Source organism: Biomphalaria glabrata, chromosome 6, assembly GCF_947242115.1.
Source record: "Biomphalaria glabrata chromosome 6, xgBioGlab47.1, whole genome shotgun sequence".
Taxonomy (NCBI): Eukaryota; Metazoa; Mollusca; class Gastropoda; family Planorbidae; genus Biomphalaria; species Biomphalaria glabrata.
In genome coordinates this window covers 36,553,794-36,572,870 of record NC_074716.1, presented here as the reverse complement: position 1 = coordinate 36,572,870, position 19,077 = coordinate 36,553,794, and the positions used below count along the sequence as shown (strand labels likewise).

Sequence of the window (19,077 nt, the reverse complement as noted above, 5' to 3'; positions counted from 1 at the left end):
AGGACAAACGCAGACGGCGAAAAGAAAATCTAAATCGACCACCTGCGGACAATGGTTATGCTTGCCCTGGATGTGGCAAAATATGTAGGTCACAGCTGGGGCTGCGCAGCCACGGGAAATACTGCATTCCTCACTAATCTTCGGACTCGAAGACAAGCCTTATTATTATGACTTTAGTAAGAATCATCAAGTGATGCAAAATCTCTACGTTATAGTGTAAAACTGGCACCTAGTAACAAAGTAAAATCGCGCATTTTTTCCTAAGAGACTTAAAAACATCGCGTTAGTATTCTAAAGACGCGTTATTGTGAGGCATCTCTTTTACTCCGACAACCTTTCAGCTTACTAAAAAAAAAAAGATTGCCAAAAATATGTTCTTCCCCCATACTGAATAAGTGCCCTGCAAAGCGTGACTGTCGGATTATTAGAAGTTCATACCATTTTGCAAGAATATCGCTGTTTGTATTGCGGTCTTTGGGAAGTCGTTCAAGAAGTCTTAGTTGCTTTCTATAAAGTACTCATGTCTTAGATCCACATATAGGGGTTGAGAGAATCACTGGTTGACACTGATTTTTGTAGACCGGCGGAGCTATTTATTTCGCCACACTCTCGCTTGGAGGCGTCCAAAAGCACGACTATCCCTGATCACATATCAACCTCTCTTAAAAGCAATGCGTCATTTGATACTATGCTTCCCAGATAATGTGAAGTTAACTACCACTTTATGGGATGTCTATGCGCTGTGATCTTTGTAGGTTTTATTGGGTGACTTCTGGAACATGACTTCTGTTTTACCGAGGTTTATATGTGTCACAGTCTTAGTTGACATTGCATGATCTAAAGTTCACGTCATGTTAATAGTTTAAAAGACACGTGGAATTCCTGATGTAGAAAACAGGAAGTAGAATGAAAAGTTGACTTAGAGTCAAGTCAAGTCAGTAAGGTCTTGCTCCCGGTACAGGAAGGTTGGACGTCTCTTCCTGGACTGGTGTATATATATGTAGGCCTATATAGCATGAAAGTCGATGGACTAATGATTGTTGATTAATTATATTTGAGAGTTGATTTCATTATGTGCTTATTGAATATTAAGGTACTAATCGTATTTCAATGGATATCTATAGTTGAAGCTCCAGTGTCACTAGTAGTAATTGTTCTTATTGTTACCCGCTGAGATGCGGACGTGATTTGTGACTGACAGACATGATTGATACTTTTGATACCGCTGTTATGCGGATAGGATTATTATTTCTTGACTTGTAGCACTAACAAGGAGTGCAGTATATTATTATTATGTTGTAAATAAACTTCATGTTGTCTGCTGAACGGACTTGAGTCAGTCGTATAGTGTTTGTCTCGTCACGTGTCTAGAGTACTTCAGGAAGTAAGAACCCAGTATTACACCATTCAATCAGTCTCTAATATTCAACCTGTCATTGACAATATGTTAACCAAAAAAATCAGCAGCGTGATGAAAATTCGTTGAACGCGAGCTGGATATCATCAGGGCCAGCCTTAGGCCTATGCTGCCGCAGTGGACCCCGAAGGTTCAAAAGCCCCGCGCTAATTCTAGGTGTAAATTATTAAATTAAACCATTATAATTTATAATAGGGTTCCCGTGGTCTCCTTGTTTTCAAGGAGCTCCTGGAAATCTCCTGAAACTCATAAAAATGTCCTTAAAAAGACAAAATTGTCATTTTGGGGTGTGAATCAATACGGTAAACGCCAGTCCTACGCGTGTGTTGTACTTAATAATAACAATACCATGTTACATTCAAAGCTTTATTTCACTGAATGACAAACAACTACACACATAGTAGAGTTCACAACACGGATTACGAAATACGGTCAGTACACAGGTTAACAAATGTAAATAAACACTAAGGGGTGACAATCCAAACAAGCAAATTCACGACAGCGTGATATAAAAAAAACGGCATCGTCAGCTTTCAGTTAATAAAAATGTAATGCAAATACGAATTTATTTTCTAATACAAAATCTTTATTTTCACTTATTATCCTTATCCCTACCCTAACTGGTCATCCATTTCACATAGGGCCCCGCAAATGTTAGGCCCGGCAGCTGAGATTTTTTTTCTTATTAATATACACGTACCTTGAAATTTTAAAGAAAATCGTTAGAGCCGTTTTTTAAATAAAATATATATATATATATATATATATCCTATACTCTTAAGTGAGCAATCCTTATATAAATGTATGTATGTATATATATTTATATATATATAAATTTTATTTCGAAAACGGCTCTAACGATTATCTTTAAAATTTCACGGTATGTGCATAATAGTGACAAAAAATTCTCAACTCATTGGCCTCATCGGGAAAACTCGAGGTGGACCGTTATATCGGTTTGAAAATGGCTCATTATCGAAAAATTAATCTTGGCTAGAATGTTTTAGGAATGTAATTTTCTAATATCAGGTGACCGAGCCTCGCTCGGATGAATAATTTGTGAAGGAAGGATATATACCCGAAGTCATTTTGGGAATATTGTTGTAATTACGAAAATGAACGATCGGGTAAAGACTCAATCCGAAGAGTTGATTTTTCGTTCTGTCAGTTCTCAATGTAATTGTACATGGCGATTTGAATAGAAAGTCCCCCCAACAGTAGGCCTATAGAAAACCACAGCTCACGTCTTAACGTTTTACATTGCTTCTTTCGCGTAAAACTATTGGGCTATTGTTGTAATTACAAAAATGAACGATCAGATAAAGTTTGTTTGTTTGCTCTTCTAATTTATATTACAATATCAGGTGACCGAGCCTCGCTCGGATGAATAATTTGTGAAGGAAGGATATATACCCGAAGTCATTTTGGGAATATTGTTGTAATTACGAAAATGAACGATCGGGTAAAGACTCAATCCGAAGAGTTGATTTTTCGTTCTGTCAGTTCTCAATGTAATTGTACATGGCGATTTGAATAGAAAGTCCCCCCAACAGTAGGCCTATAGAAAACCACAGCTCACGTCTTAACGTTTTACATTGCTTCTTTCGCGTAAAACTATTGGGCTATTGTTGTAATTACAAAAATGAACGATCAGATAAAGACTACTAATCTGAAGAGTTGCTTTAGTGTTCTGTTAGTTCTAAATGTAATTGCACACGCGATTAAATATAAAGTCTCTTAAGTCCTCCTATAGTCTAGACTTCTAGACCAACCAGATCTCACATCCGTCTTATAGTTTTACAATCCATCTTTTGCGTAAAACTATTGTAGGCCTACTATTATTGGCTTGGAAGAAAGTCTTTGCAGTGTTACTTCTTAGATGGTTACGTTCAGACATTTAATTATGGAATTAGTATACATTCATTATGGCTTTAGTACGAAACATCAAGTGACGCAAATCTCTACGTTATAGGGTAAAACAGGCACTTGTGACAAAGTAAAATGGCAATTTATTTCTTAATAGACTTAAATCATTGCATTAGTTTTCTAAAGAACCGTTTCCGTGGGGCACCTCTGTTACGCCGAAAAAATATTCTTCGTTCCCCATACGAGATACATGCCCTGCCCAGCCTGACTGTCGGACTATAAGAAGTTCATAACCGCTTTTGTCATCCATCCATCCATCCCAGTGGTGCTACAGCCCGTGGAGGGATATGGCCTGTTTTTACAGATCTCTCCATTGATTTGGCAAATTTTTTCTTAATAGACTTAAACCATTGCATTAGTTTTCTAAAGAAATGTTTCCGTGGGGCACATATGTTTCGACGAAAAATATGTTCGTCCCCCATACGGGATACGTGCCCTGCCCAGCCTGACTGTGGGACTATAAGAAGTTCATACCGGCTTTTGTCATCCATCCATCCATCCCAGTGGTGCTACAGCCCGTGGAGGGATATGGACTGCTTTTACAGATCTCTCCATTCAGATCTCTCCTAAGCCTTGCGTCAACACGCCCTAAATCCAAGCTTTTTACCGAGGTTTATAATTAAATCAAAAGAGGCTGCATCGTACGCAAACTCGTTGACCGCTAGATGGATATCATGTTTAGTGTGAGCAAGTAAGGCGCAGAGAAGCTGTGTTATGACCATTTCCTTTGTTTTGGTACAGGACAGTAGACACCGAAGCATGAACAAATGGTAATAATTCACCAGCAAAATAATAATAATAATAAGCCTTGTCTTCGAGTCCGAAAATTAATGAGGATTGCAGATGTGACCTACATATTTTGCCACATACAGGGCAAGCTTAACCATTGTCCGCGATGATCGATTAAGATTTTCTTTTAGCGTCTGCGTCTGTCCTCGGCAGCAGATTTTATTTTGTGTATCCGCGTCCTTTGTATAGATGGAATTCTTTAAGTCCGACAGTTACGCTGGACAGAGCAGTATCCTGTATGGGAGACGAATCTCAGACGAACGTATGCCAAAGGCAGTCTTTTTTGGTGAGCTAAAAAGTGGTCGACGTAACACCGTAACGCTTAAAAGACCAGTTTAGGCGCCAACTTGCCTTAGCTGACATAGAAGATAGCACAGAACGAGACAGCTGGAGGTCACCAGCAAAATAAACAACAATGTAAAAGGTATTTACACCACTCTACGCAATTAAAGAGTAAACAATTTATTAAGCACTTAAAACACAATAACTAATCATACATCGGTACATTTAATTTCATTACTTCTCTTTCATAGTTCAAATAATAAATCAATCTACAGTAAGATGGTGCGCAAATGTTTAATTAGGTCTAATGGTTCTTTAAAACTTGTTCTTGTTTGCAAAGAAATATTTTAGTGTACTGCGATAAGCCTAGTGACGTAAGCAGCGTTTTTCCCGTTTACGTCATGGAAAATTTTCATTCATAAAACATTCTAGCCAAAATTAATTTTTCGATAATGAGGCATTTTCAAACCGATATATGCCCATACCTTGAAATTTTAAAGAAAATCGTTAGAGCCGTTTTTGAAATAATATATATATATATATATATATATATATATATATATATATCCTATACTCTTAAGCGAGCAATTCTTGTATGTATGTATATATATTTATATATATATATATATATATATATATATATATATATATATATATATATATATATATAAATTTTATTTCGAAAACGGCTCTAACGATTTTCTTTAAAAGTTCACGGTATGTGCATAATAGTGAGAAAAAAATTCTCAACTCACTGGCCACTTCGGGAAAACTCGAGGTCGACCGTTATATCGGTTTGAAAATGGCTCATTATCGAAACATTTATTTTGGCTAGAATGTTTTATGAATGAAATTTTCTGTATGACGTCAATGGGAAAAAAAACTTGACACCGCTTACGTCACTAGGCTCACAGCAGTACACTAAGACATTTCTTCGCAAACAAGAACAAGTTTTAATGATTCAATTGGCGTAATTAAACATTTGCGCACCATCTTATTGTACATTGATCCATTAGGAATTTATGGAAGAAAAATAATGAAATTAAATATCTTAATGTAAGATTAGTTATTGTGTTTTAAAGGCTTTATAAGTTATTTACACTTTAATTGCTTACACCCGTAGGTAGCTTTTACTTTGTTATTATTTTGCTGGTGAATTATTGCAATGTGTTTAAGCTTCGAAGTCTGCTGTCCAATACCAAAACATAGGAAATGGTCATAACACAGCATATCTATGCCTTACTTGCACAATCAGGGCCGGCCCTAACATTTGCGGGGCCCTATGTGAAATGTGAGAATTGCGCGCGGACCAGTAAGGGTAGAGATAAAGATAATAAGTGAAAATAAAGATTTTGTATTAGAAAATAAATTCGTATTTGCATTACATTTTTATTAAATGAAAGCTGACGATGCCGTTTTTTTATATCACGCGTAGGACTGGCGTTTACCATATTGATTGACACCCCAAAGTGACAATTTTGTCTTTTTAAGGACATTTTTATGAGTTTCAGGTGATTTCCAGGAGCTCCTTGAAAACAAGGAGACCACGGGAACCCTATTATAAATTATAATGGTTTAATTTAATAATTTACACCTAGAATTAGCGCGGGGCTTTTGAACCTTCGGAGTCCACCACTCTGACAGCATAGGCCTAGGGCTGGCCCTGATGATATCCAGCTCGCGGTCAACGAATTTTCATCACGCTGCTGCCTTTTTTTTATTTGTTAACCTATAAACCTCGGTAAAACAGAAGTCATGTTCCAAAAGTCATCCAATAAAACCTACTCAGCCCAAAGATAACTGCGCATAGACTTCCCTTAAAGTGGTAGATAACTTCACATAATCTGGGAAGCATTTTATCAATTGACGCATTGCTTTAAAGAGAGGTTGATATGTGATCATGGATAGTCGTGCTTTTGGACGCCTCCAAGCGAGAGTGTGGCGAAATAAATCGCTCCTCCTGTCTACAAAAATCAGTGTCAACCAGTATTCTCTCAACCCCTCTATGTGGATCTGAGACATGAGTACTTTATAGAAAGCAACTAAGACTTTACCAAAGACCACAATACAAATAGCGATATTCTTGCAAAATGGTATGAAATTCGAGTCCGAAGATAAGTGAGGAATGCAGTATTTCCCTTTGCTGTGCAGCCCCAACTGTGACCTACATATTTTGCCACATCCAGGGCAAGCATAACCATTGTCCGCAGGTGGCCGATTTAGATTTTCTTTTCGCCGTCTGCGTTTGTTCTCGGCAGCAGATTTTCTTTTGGTCTCAAATGTGTATCTCGCGGCCTTCGTGAGAGACCTCCAGCTGTCTCGTTCTGAGGCCGCATGCAACCAGGTGCTCTCTTCTATGTCAGCCAAGGAAAGTTGACGACTAGGCTGGTCTTTGAAGAATTTCCGTGGAGCGCCTCTGTTACGTCGACCACATTTTAGGTCACAAAAAAAGACTGCCTTTGGCATTCGTTCGTCTCCCATACGGGATACGTGCCCTACCCAGTGCAACTGTCGGACCATAAGAAGTCCCGCTATACTGTCCATACCGGCGTTGGCAAGGACATCGCTGTATGTAGTGCTGTCCTGCCACCGTATGTCCATGATGGAGCGCAAGCATCTTTGGTGAAAGCACTCAAGAAGTCTTAGTTTTTTCTGTAAAGTGTCCATGTCTCAGAGCCATAATAAATATACTAATTGCAGTATTAAATGTCATGAAGTAACCATTTTAGAAGTTATACTTTCTTACAAGCCTATAATAGCCCAATAGTTCTACATGAAAGAAGCAATGTAAAACGTTAAGACGTGAGCTGTGGTTTTCTATAGGCCTACTGTTGGGGTGACTTTCTATTCTAATCGCCATGTACAATTACATTGAGAACTGAAAGAACTAAAAAGCAACTCTTCGGATTGATAGTCTTTACCCGATAGTTCATTTTCGTAATTACAACAATATTCCCAAAATAACTTCGGGTAAATATCCTTCCTTAACAAATTATTCATCCGAGCGAGGCTCGGTCACCTGATATTATATATATATATATATATACATACATACATACAAGAATTGCTCGTTTAAGAGTATAGGATATGACGTCAATGGGAAAAAAACTTGACACCGCTTACGTCACTAGGCTCACAGCAGTACACTAAGACATTTCTTCGCAAACAAGAAAAGTTTTAACAATTGGCGTAATTAAACATTTGCGCACCATCTTATTGTACATTGATCCATTATGAAAATATGGAAGAAAAATAATGAAATTAAATATCTTTATGTATGATTAGTTATTGTGTTTTAAAGGCTTTATAAATTGTTTACACTTATATTGCGTACACCCGTAGGTAGCTTTTACTTTGTTATTATTTTGCTGGTGAATTATTGCAATGTGTTTAAGCTTCGAAGTCTACTGTCCCATACCAAAACATAGGAAATGGTCATAACACAGCTTATCTATGCCTTACTTGCACAACCAGGGCCGGCCCTAACATTTGCGGGGACCAGTAAGGGTAGGGATACGGATAATAAGTGAAAATTTAGAGTTTGTATTACAAAATAAATTCGCCTTTGCATTTTATTCATTCTTTACTACGTACAGAATTACCTTACGAGCCTTTCGTGTAGCGAAGTCATAAAGTATATCATAAAAGTTTTATTTCCTACATAGATCACGCTCAATAGCAAGAATTACCAAATGTTTCAATCTATCGACGAGAATTGTTGACCTCAAGTAATTCTTCATTAGTTTGAGGCGCGAGAAGCTTCTTTCACCAGATTACACAATTACGGCTAATGCATAATGCCGTTTTTGTATACTGCACATAGAATTGGCGTTTTTCCATATTGAATGACACCACAAAATGACAATTTTTGTCTATATATTTCATGAGATTTGTATGAGTTTTCAAAAGATTTTTAATAATTTCCGGAGATTTCCATGACTTGTTCGTATACTTTGCAATTTCAGGAGATTTCCAGGAGCTCCTGGTAAATCGACAGGAGACCGCGGGAAATCTGTTATAAGTTATACAGTGGTTTAATTTAATAATTTATACATCTAGAATTAGCGCGGGTCCTATGAGAGTGCGGAGCCCACTGCGGCCGCATAAGTGCGGAGCCCACTGCGGTTACCAAAGGACAGCCCTGCAAAATAGCGGCGTATGCAACGCCGCCGGTGGACTAGTTTAAAAATATGGTTATAAACCTGGTGGTAACACGGATGGGGGTAGTAGTGTGTGTGGTGTCAGTCGACGCAAATCGACCCAGGCCAGCGCTAGAGGTGCAGTCAACCGTGACGAACCGAGACCGTCAACTGCAGTGACTTACGAAGTACACAAAAAAAACACGAGTGAATACTACTCAGACCAGGCACGTTGGATGTGGTCACGTGATTAACCAAAAGAGTCGAGCGATGTTACGTCCGGTTCTAGAAAGCCATTAGGGACCCTATATAAAGAGCGAGGGTCGAGTCAGACACAATTTCCCGATCTACGAATCAGTTCAGTACGTCACGACAGTTCAGATAACTAGAACATTGTACAGTCTGTGTTACAAGTTGCCAATTATATGGTATTGGCATTGATCTATTTGACATTAAACCATTACGTTATTTTGGAGTCCTGATTTGTCAAGTTCTTTGAGTTGGTTGTTGTTGCATGGTGCAGTTTGCAGAAAGTCTGAATAGTGACATTAAATACAACTGGTGTCAGAAGTGGGATCCTTTTTATGACTCCTGAGTTTGAGTTTGAGTTTAGGCACATCGGCACAATTTAGGCCATGTTCTTCCCGTAATCCCTTAAGGACCACTCTCCCTTTATATAACAAGGGCTAAATTCTATACAGTTAAATCATTTAAAACAAGGTCTATTCACGGTTAAAATAGTAAAGGTAGTACAAATTTAATAATTTGGTAAAAATCTTACGTAAATATTATATGTTCACAATTTTAAAAAGTCAGATCTTCGTAGACAACCCCACCTCCCGGACAAAGCTCAGTACCTTCCCAGGGTCGACATTGTCGAATAGTGTTTTTAAGTTGTGTGCTCTAAAAACTTTCTCCCTGACATCCTGTATCTGGGGCAATCAATGAGGATATGTTCCACAGTGAGGCGAGAGTCACAGTACTCACAAAGTGGGGGCTCCTCTCTCTTCAGCACAAAAGAGTGCGTGATGTATGTGTGGCCAATTCTAAGTCTGGACATGGTGGTGCTACCACGCGACGTCAGACCCTTAGATGTGGGCCGCCACCTGACATCCTCCACAATCTGCCTGAGTTTGTTGTCAGTCTCAGCCTCCATTGGTCAATAAGTGGGGTTAAATTTTGGATGGGTTCTCTCATTCGAAGGCCCAACAGCTGTATGACGTTAGGCCTTCGACTGTATAGTTCTACCTCTGTAGGGTTAAATATGGAGTCGAAAGCAGGGTTCGTGGGGTTGGATTTTGGCTTGACTATATACTGCATTGCATTTCATTCTTATGTCCATGGGGAGTTCTCCAGCCTCCACATGGAGACTAGGGATTGGTGATGTACGAAACGCGCCAAGACAGAGACGCAGGGCAGCATTTTGTATGGGTTCCAGTATTTTTAGATAAGATTTCCTAGCTCCTCCATATATTATGGATCCGTAATCCAACTTGGATCGGATTAAACTTCGATATAGCAGAAGCAAGGTATCTCTGTCAGCTCCCCAGTCCGTATGTCTGAGTACTCTAAGTATGTAGTAGTAGTAGTATTCACGACTGGGATCTTCTTTTTGTGTATAAATAGTTCAGGGTCTGGGTGGATTCCCATTAAATTACAAAATGGATACTAACTGTTTTGGAGTCCGAAAATTTAAACCATTATCGTTTGCCCAATTTTGAATTTTGTTTAAACATAACTGTAATTTTCTTTCTAAAGTATTCATGTTTTTCCCATATGTAAAAATGACAAAATCATCAACATACAGAGAGCACTCTATGCTGTTTATTTTAATGTTAAACAGGGTGACTGAAAGAATGCTGCCCTAGGGTACACCTGGTCATAAGTGTCAGAAGCGGAGTTGCCCACTCGAACCTGAAATTTCCGGTCTTTTAGGAATTCCCTTACAAAGCACGGAAGGTGTCCCTTAAGCTTTTTTTTTAAAGTTTTTTCATTCTTATGTCCATGGAGAGTTCTCCAGCCTTTACATGGAGACTTGGGATAGGTGATGTACGAAACACGCTGTCCTTTACAAGGATACAGACTCCACCTAATGCTCTCTCCGCATCCTCAACATTCCTGCTGTAAGCACAGTAGCTTCGAAAACTGATGCTATCTTTCAGAAATGTTTCCTGTAAGCAGACAGCTACAGGAGTCTCAGAGTCCATCAGTAGCTGCACTTCTTCATAATTGGCCTTGAGGCCTCTATAGTTGCACTGCACAATTCTGGAATTCATGGCTTATTCTAAATGACCTACTTGGAGCTATTAGGCCTTCGGAGGCCCCCGGAGGGGTTTCCCATTATTCCATTGACTAGTATTTTTAGACTTAGGTTTAGGTGGAGAGGAGGACACCCCCCCCCCTTTTGGGAGAAGTCCTTCTCTCTGGAGAGGGGAGATCCCTCTGGTTAGAGCGGAGGCTATTTCCTCCTCCCTCACTTCGGGTATCTTTTATTTCATTTCTCCCCTTAGGGAGTTGGTCAACCTCTAACTCAGTAGAGGTTGGGGTGTCTGGCTGGGTTCTCTGAGGAGAACCTGTGTCAGACATAATGTCTCCGAGTTCTCCCGGAGTGTTGGTTTTGACATCCTGCTCAGTCTCCATGCTCTCATCAGCGAGCAAAGAGAACCTATTCTTTAGCATGACAAAAGGGCTTTTTTTCTCTTTTTTTTTCTCTTCGGAGGTGTATTTTGTGGCGTTGTTTTCTTCTGCGTTGGAGGAGGAGGAGGGGTTGGTTGGGTCAATGTGTCCGTCTGTGTGGCTATGGATTTCCCTATCTTTACCACTGCCTGGGCGTAGGTCTTTGTCAAGCCGAATAGGCCCATACATTTCTTGCCTTGTACTCCTGTGTAGTCCTTGGAGTAGGCTGAGTGGCTACCGTGACAGTTTTGGCATTTGAGCTGGGCTGTGCAGCCCTTGTCCTAATGACCCTCGCAAGCACATCTGGCACACACAGTGTTCCTCTTGCAGTCTGCAGTGCCATATCCATAACTCTGGCACTTGAAGCACCTCATAGGGTTAGGTATATAGTACCTCACTGGGGCTCGTAGGTAATCTGCCTTCACATACTCTGGCGGTGTCCTAGCTCCGAATGTGAGGATAATAGTGGCGGTTTTGACCTCCTCACCATTCCCGCGCCTGGTAATGCTCCGGGCATGGGTGACTCCTTCAATTCCCTCCACTATTTCCTTCACGGAACATTCCAGCAGGTCTCTAGAGCTGATTGGTGGTGTTCAAACTCTGGTGTGGCATGACTTCTACTTGGAGATCACAGATTCTTCTGTATCGTAGAAGCCCATCAGAGTGTATCTTACTATCAACTTCTACGAGAAATTCCAGCTTAGATTCAGTCTTGGGCTCTCCCACTACAAGTCCCTTGTAGATGAGAAAAGGGCTTATCTTTGTCAGGCTTTTTCCCTCCTCGCTGCACCTGACCACCAAAAATGATGGCTATGTAGTACAGCTTCGTGTGGCCTTCTCCTTTTTTTTTTTTTTTTGTCTACGCGGCGTCTCTTGCTCAGACTCAAATCTGAGGGGGGGGGGGTATTTTTTTTTTGTCCATAGACATTTCTTGTAGTTCGGCACATGTACTCCCCACCCGCCATCGAGTCCAACAAGGAGACGAGCCATTCGGATGTCCAGAATGAGCCCGCCAGGGCTACACAGGTGCTATACTCAGTCAGCTGCCGCACCGGACATGTGACCAATACAGCAGCCCTCTGATAGGCCCTCCGGCCACTGCCCTCCAGCATAGGTCGAAAGCCTATGCTGGTAGCTCAGCGTGACCATCCGTTGGACCCAGAGCGGGCCATACATACATACATATAAGAATTGCTCGCTTAAGAGTATAGGAATATCAGGTGACCGAGCCTCGCTAGGATGAATAATTTGTTAAGGAAGGATATATACCCGAAGTCATTTTGGAAATATTGTTGTAATTTCGAAAATGAACGATCGGGTAAAGACTATCAATCCGAAGAGTTGCTTTTTCGTTCTGTCAGTTCTCAATGTAATTGTACATGGCGATAAAAACAGAAACTGTAGGCCTATAGAAAACCACAGCTCACGTCTTAACGTTTTACATTGCTTCTTTCGTGTAAAACTATTGGGCTATTATAGGCTTGGAAGAAAGTCTTTTCAGTGTAACCTCTAAAATGGTTACTTTCTGACATTTAATATTGCAATTAATATATTCATTATGGCTCTGAGACATGGAAACTTTACAGAAAACAACTAAGACTTCTTGAGTGCTTTCACCAAAGATGCTTCCGCTCCATCATGGACATACGGTAGCAGGACCGCACAACAAACAGCGATGTCCTTGCCAACGCCGGTATGGACAGTATAGAGGGTCTTCTTATGGTCCGACAGTTGCACTGGGCAGGGCACGTATCCCGTATGGGAGACGAACGTATGCCAAAGGCAGTCTTTTTTTGGTGAGCTAAAAGGTGGTCGACGTAACAGAGGTGCACCTCGGAAACGCGTCAACTTTCCTTGGCTGACATAGAAGAGAGCACCTGGTTGCATGCGGCATCGGAACGAGACAGCTGGAGGTCACTCACAAAAGCCGCGGGATACACATTTGAGACCAAAAGAAAATCCGATGCCTAGGACAGACGAAGACGGCGAAAAGAAAATCTAAATCGATCACCTGCGGACAATGGTTATGCTTGCCCTGGATGTGGCAAAATATGTAGGTCACAGTTGTCACAGCCACGGGAAGTACTGTATTCCTCACTAATCTTCGGACTCGAAGACTAGCCTTATTATTATTATTTGCTTAGCTTACTGTACCTCTAAACTGCATAAACAAAGTCTTACAAAAACAACACACACAAAAGGGAAATACCTTATGCATTGGTGTGCCCCAGAAATCGTTCAAAAATAAGTCTGAAAATGGTGTATTTGGTCTAAGATCTTTATTCTCCACTATTGCAGACATATCATCAAATACAAATCCACACCATAATGCATTGTGATATATTGTAGCAACAACTGCACACAAGATAAAGGATAACTTGGCAAAATTTTCCATCTGAGAAGTATAAAAAATTTCTTGTAATACATATTTTAAGAAAGTCTAAATAGATAAATCTTAATTGATAAATCTTAATCTGAAGTGTCAAACGAATAATTTTCTGAAATACAGGATACATATTTTTATACCCATAAATACAAGTCTTTTCATAGTGTTTTGAGTGCTAGGACAAGTCCCAAAAAGCCCGTGGAGTCTGGGAGCGCATGAGGCGCCCTGACCGCACTTCCCCGTGATGGAGGCTGTCCAGGGCTGAGCAAGCTATTATAGCACAGTGCAGGACAGACCACTGTCCTGTTGACTCATATTCCTCACGGCTATGGCCAAATTTCGATTCACGGTGCCCCCGTGAATAACAAGAGTATACGACATCCCATAACAATTTGCCTATATTATGCAAAATCTCTACAGCAAATAACTTTGCTGTTAGAACACAAGATGGAATAAATGTGTTCTTTAACATTGAGTCCGGTGTGACACAAGGGTTTATCTTATAATATCCCCATTTCTCTTTCTGCTGCCATCAACTATGTCATGAAAACAAAACAAAAAAAGAATCATGCAGCATTTGGTATCCAAAACCAACTGGCAGACTAGGACTTACGGACGTTATAGCATCTCTAGGGGATGCAATCAAATGTATACATGTATAAGGGAGATCCTCAACAGAGATGCACTCAAATTAGACATATGATTAGCAATTGTATTATTAGGTCTAGGCATTGAAAAGTAAATCTATTAATAAACTATTATAGATCTAAGTCTAAGTACTAACTTATTAAATAAGTAGAAGTATTATAATGAATATTGTATAGATCTAGATCAGTGATTCCCAAAGTGGTCTATATAGACCCCCAGGGGTCTACGAAAGGGACACAGACACATATATAATTTTTATGCTCAGCAACAAAGCCAATAGGGTTTGTTGCTGAACATAAAATTTATATATGTGTCAGACGCGAATAGCCCAATTTTCAGTAAAAGAAATTACAAAAAGTCATTTCTCTATAGAAAAAGTTACGAAGGCTATATAAAATACAACCACAGACCTATATATACTACAATAAATATAGGTTTTTGATTGCTAGTTACGATTTATTTAGGTAGGTGCTGTTTTACTATTACATACCAAGTATTAGAGTTTAGAAAAACCCAGGTTTGTTTCTTGAGCAACGCTATTAGCTAACACCTCATATCATCTCTCCATTAGTATATTTAGATCTATAATCTAATTCTAGTCTAGATCTATATATAAAAATCGAATAGATCTAGTAATAGTATAGATTCTATCTTGAGACTAGATTGCCGAGTCTAGCCTATGCTATGCCTACAGTCCGTTTTTATAAGAAAAAAGTCTAGATATTAATAAAGACTAAAGTTTTTTAATTATTAGTTTATTAGAATTAATTAGATATAGACATAGACATAAGACATAGATTTAATAATACTGTAATACGTTTACTATACTCTATACTTAATCTACTAGACTAGAGATCTATCTATAGATCTATCTATAATATAGTCAATCTAGATCTATACAATATTTATTATAATACTTCTACTTATAATGACTTATTTAATAAGTTAGTACTTAGACTTAGATCGATTTTAGTTTATTAATAGATTTACTTTTCAATGCCTAGACCTAAAAATAAAATTGCGAATGATGTCTATAATGACTGATTTATTTTTTTTATAATAATAGGCCTATTAAATCTAGGTCTAGACTCTACTTAAATCTAGTCTAAAATAATGACTGTTTAAGACTCTAGATGATTGAGAAGTTCACATAGAGGTGTTTTTACTAATACGGCATGTCGGCTGAAAGTATATAAAGTTCTTTTTATTTTGTAAAAATAAAAAAGAGGCTCCTGTGCTCAGTGATAGATTGCCTAACTTTCAACTAATAATAAATTAACAATTAACGTTGAATTACAAGAAAAGTAATCATTTTTTCCGACATTGAAAAAAGGTGCCGGTACCCCGTAGGCCTACCGGTGCGTACCGTCACAAAAATATATGTATATCTCAATCTTCTTTCATTTAATTTTTTTTTTTTTTTTGCGGGGTTATTGCTACTTAATACATTGATACCGGATCGATTTAAATAGGGCCTAAGTATACAAGCAGGATTTCGAGCATTGGATAAATTTATTTTCTAAGTACAAAGTTTTATGGAAGAGGCAATATATTAGTTGTTTGAAGATTGTAACTTCTTAAATTCAGGCTAAAAATATCGAAGCCTACATTTTTACTCTCATTTCTAAATAGTTAGAAGAGATGGACTGACTCATAGTGTAGCTTGTGTACATCTGCAAAAACACAAACTCAGTTAGACTTTCAAAACTTTTAAAAGAAAAACTTAGTGATTATTTTTACTGTATAATTCTATTATTATTCCTTTTTAGAATTAGGATATAAACAAACATTTGCCATATGACTTTATCTAACAGAAAAAAAAATTAAACTTACATTTATTTATGCGATTATTTATAGTTACCTAGTAATATAAAATATATTGAACTAACACGTACATTCATCATAATGCAGCCATGCGATTTTTCGTTTATAAACATAGCATTATTTAGGACCAATATTTTACAAAGGCTGCTTGGAGAAATCGGGTATACCCATTAGGAGAAAAACGACCCCTTTACTCAAGAAAAATTTAAGAAACTAGAACAGACACAAAATAAACAGTGACATTCATAACAAAATAATATTCAAATTGATTAGAGTAACACCTTTTTAAGTAATCATTTAAAGTTTAAAATCACTACAATTTTTTTCAACAATTACTTTGTGTATGAAATTGTGTATCGGAAAATGCCGGGTACATGAAATAAGCTAGTCCTAAAAAAACAACACAGATCTTGGGTAAAATACTCATAAAATAAATAAATAAAAAAAGCGACTTCCGGCCCAATACTTTTTAATCAAAGAAACGAAACGGACTAGTCCAACAAACCCTATTGAGACTGTTAGGATAAAAGTTCTCCAAAAGACAACTTAAGCCGAATCGTAAGGATTCTGCGCTTTAAGGGAATTACCCATACTTGTTAACATGCTTGAAAAGAAAAGAGTAGTGGGTCTTCTGGCTTATTACTCACATTGGTTAACTAACTTCTGAAAGAAAATAAACCAATGGGTTATGTTGCGCTTATGCGTTTCGTTTCTTTGGTTTAAAACTAGGATTAGAAATTGGGCCAGAAGTACCTTTTTCGTTATATATCTTTTGCATTTTTCAGTTTTCATTTTAAATTAAACAGACATTATTAGGCTGTAAATTTAAGTGTACCTGAAAGAAAAAAAATCTGCACAAAAATACGGGTAGTTGGGATCAAACCCGATAGAGGCTATAAAAAGAAAAGACTTGAAACAAGCTCGTGAAACTACACATTTTACAGTACTTTATTTGACGAGTCTTTTACCCAAGATCTGTGTATTTTTTTTAGGACTAGCTTACTTCAAGTACCCGGCATTTTCCGATATACAATTTCACACACAAAAATAATTGTAGAAATAAAAATTGTGATTTTAAAACAGTTAATGAATGATTTTTTAAAAGGTGTTTTTAAAAAGGTGTAACTGTAATCAATTGTGAATTTTCGTTTGTTATGAATCTCACTGTCTATTTTGTGTCTGTTTTAATTTCTTAATGTTTTCTTGAGTTAAGGGGTCGTGTTTTCTCCTGATGTTTATACCTAATTTCTCTCATCAGTCGTTGTGAGACTTTGGTCCAAAATAATGCTAAGCTTAAGAATATATTAAAAAATCGTATGTGAATATATGAATGAACTTGTATTAGATGAAGTCCATTAATTATAGTTGCTTTGAAAAATTGATCTCACACATAGGCCTACCATGGGCTTTGTCATTCATAATAGTTATAGATCTATAAAATCTAGTTATAAATCTGTAATCTATATAATCATAAATATTCACGTTGAATTCAAATTGTAAGATAGAATCAGTATAGATCTACTTCTAGAAAATATATCTAGGGGAGTGGGGGAAGCAACTTCCTGACAAAACGGGGTGTCATAAAGTGTGTGTTCTTCCTAGGCGACGGTAAGAAGAGGTTAAGCAATTGATTGGTGTTGAGGATGATTAAATTAGTGAAACGGCAGACGATCTTGAGACATAAAAGAGTAAAGACGTTGTTTTGTCCTGAGCTAGATTTCTTTTAAATATCAGTTTATTTCATAAATATTAGGGTCTCTATTTCAAGTTAAATGTGTGAATATTGAAATAACAGTTATATTGAGTTTATGTTCACATAAGAAGTTTTGTAAGTTATTTAAAGTTTATTTATTAAAAATATAAAACGCCTTCAGTTGCACTAGTTGTTTGGAGCGACAAGCCAACGACCAACAAGGAGAGGGGGCGGTGAAAAAATGTTTTATTTTCAGTGTAATTTATCTGAATAATATTAAATTACATGTAGGGGCCTATAAAAATTAAAATATCTTACGTAGGAGACGCCGTTTTATCTTCTAATAAGAACCTTGTTAAATATAGACTGTTTTTGCGGGGGCGCATGCAATAATATGGGTCAAAACGTTTGAAGATAACATTTTAAAACGTCTCCGCTAGTGTGATTCTTTTGGGTTTTTTGGTCTCTGAATATATAGTTTCACGAGCTAGTTTCAGGTCTTTTATTTTATAGCCTCTATCGGGTTATATCCCAACTACCCGTATTCTTGTGCAGATTTTTTTTCTCTATCAGGCACACTTAAAATTATAGCATAATAATGTCAGTTTAATTTAAAAAGAGAACTGATAAATGCAAAGATATATAAGGAAAAAAGCGACTTCCGGCCCAATACTTTTTAATCAAAGAAACGAAACGGACTAGTCCAACATTGCACATTTCTTTTACTGAAAAATTGGGCTATTCGCGTCTGACACATAAATATATATATATATATATATATATATATATATATATATATATATATATATATATATATATATATATATATATATATAATTTTTATGTGCAGCAACTAAGACCATTAGATAGACAATAAAAAGACAATTTTTGCTATATCTAATTATTTAGAATAATGTTGGTATGTAATGTTGGTATGTAATCTGACATCATACTAATGTGATCTACAGTTTTTTTGTGAAATATGATAGGAAATTACGTAGATCTTGTATTTTTAGACATCAAGTCAGCGCTAGGTATTTTGGAGATTTTGCAGACCAAAACCACTCTTTAGGCGTAACAGTGATATATAGATTAACTCAGATACCATTTTGCCCTCACTAGCATAGAGGAAAGTAGCTGGAAGCAGATGGTCTCTGAAAGAGACAGTTAAGGAGCTCGAAGGCCACTGGACACACATTTAAGGACCAGAAGAAATGGATCTGTGTAACCATGTGAAACAATCCACTCATTAATCTTCTGAAACGAAGGCATTGTGACCAGAAATTATTTTTGTCCT

The 19,077-nt window shown here is 37.7% G+C and overlaps 1 protein-coding gene across 4 annotated transcripts in view; it reads right to left on the bottom strand.

Annotated features, from left to right (window-relative positions):
- LOC106060865 (protein O-mannosyl-transferase TMTC3-like) overlaps window positions 1–19,077 on the bottom strand; it is a 162,037-nt gene that overhangs the window by 125,964 nt on the left and 16,996 nt on the right. For all 4 annotated transcript variants that reach the window (XM_056033756.1, XM_056033754.1, XM_056033753.1 and 1 more), the window contains exon 2: window positions 13,439–13,624. In XM_056033756.1, the coding sequence (XP_055889731.1) occupies window positions 13,439–13,624 (186 nt within the window). The remainder of the gene's footprint in view (window positions 1–13,438; window positions 13,625–19,077) is intronic.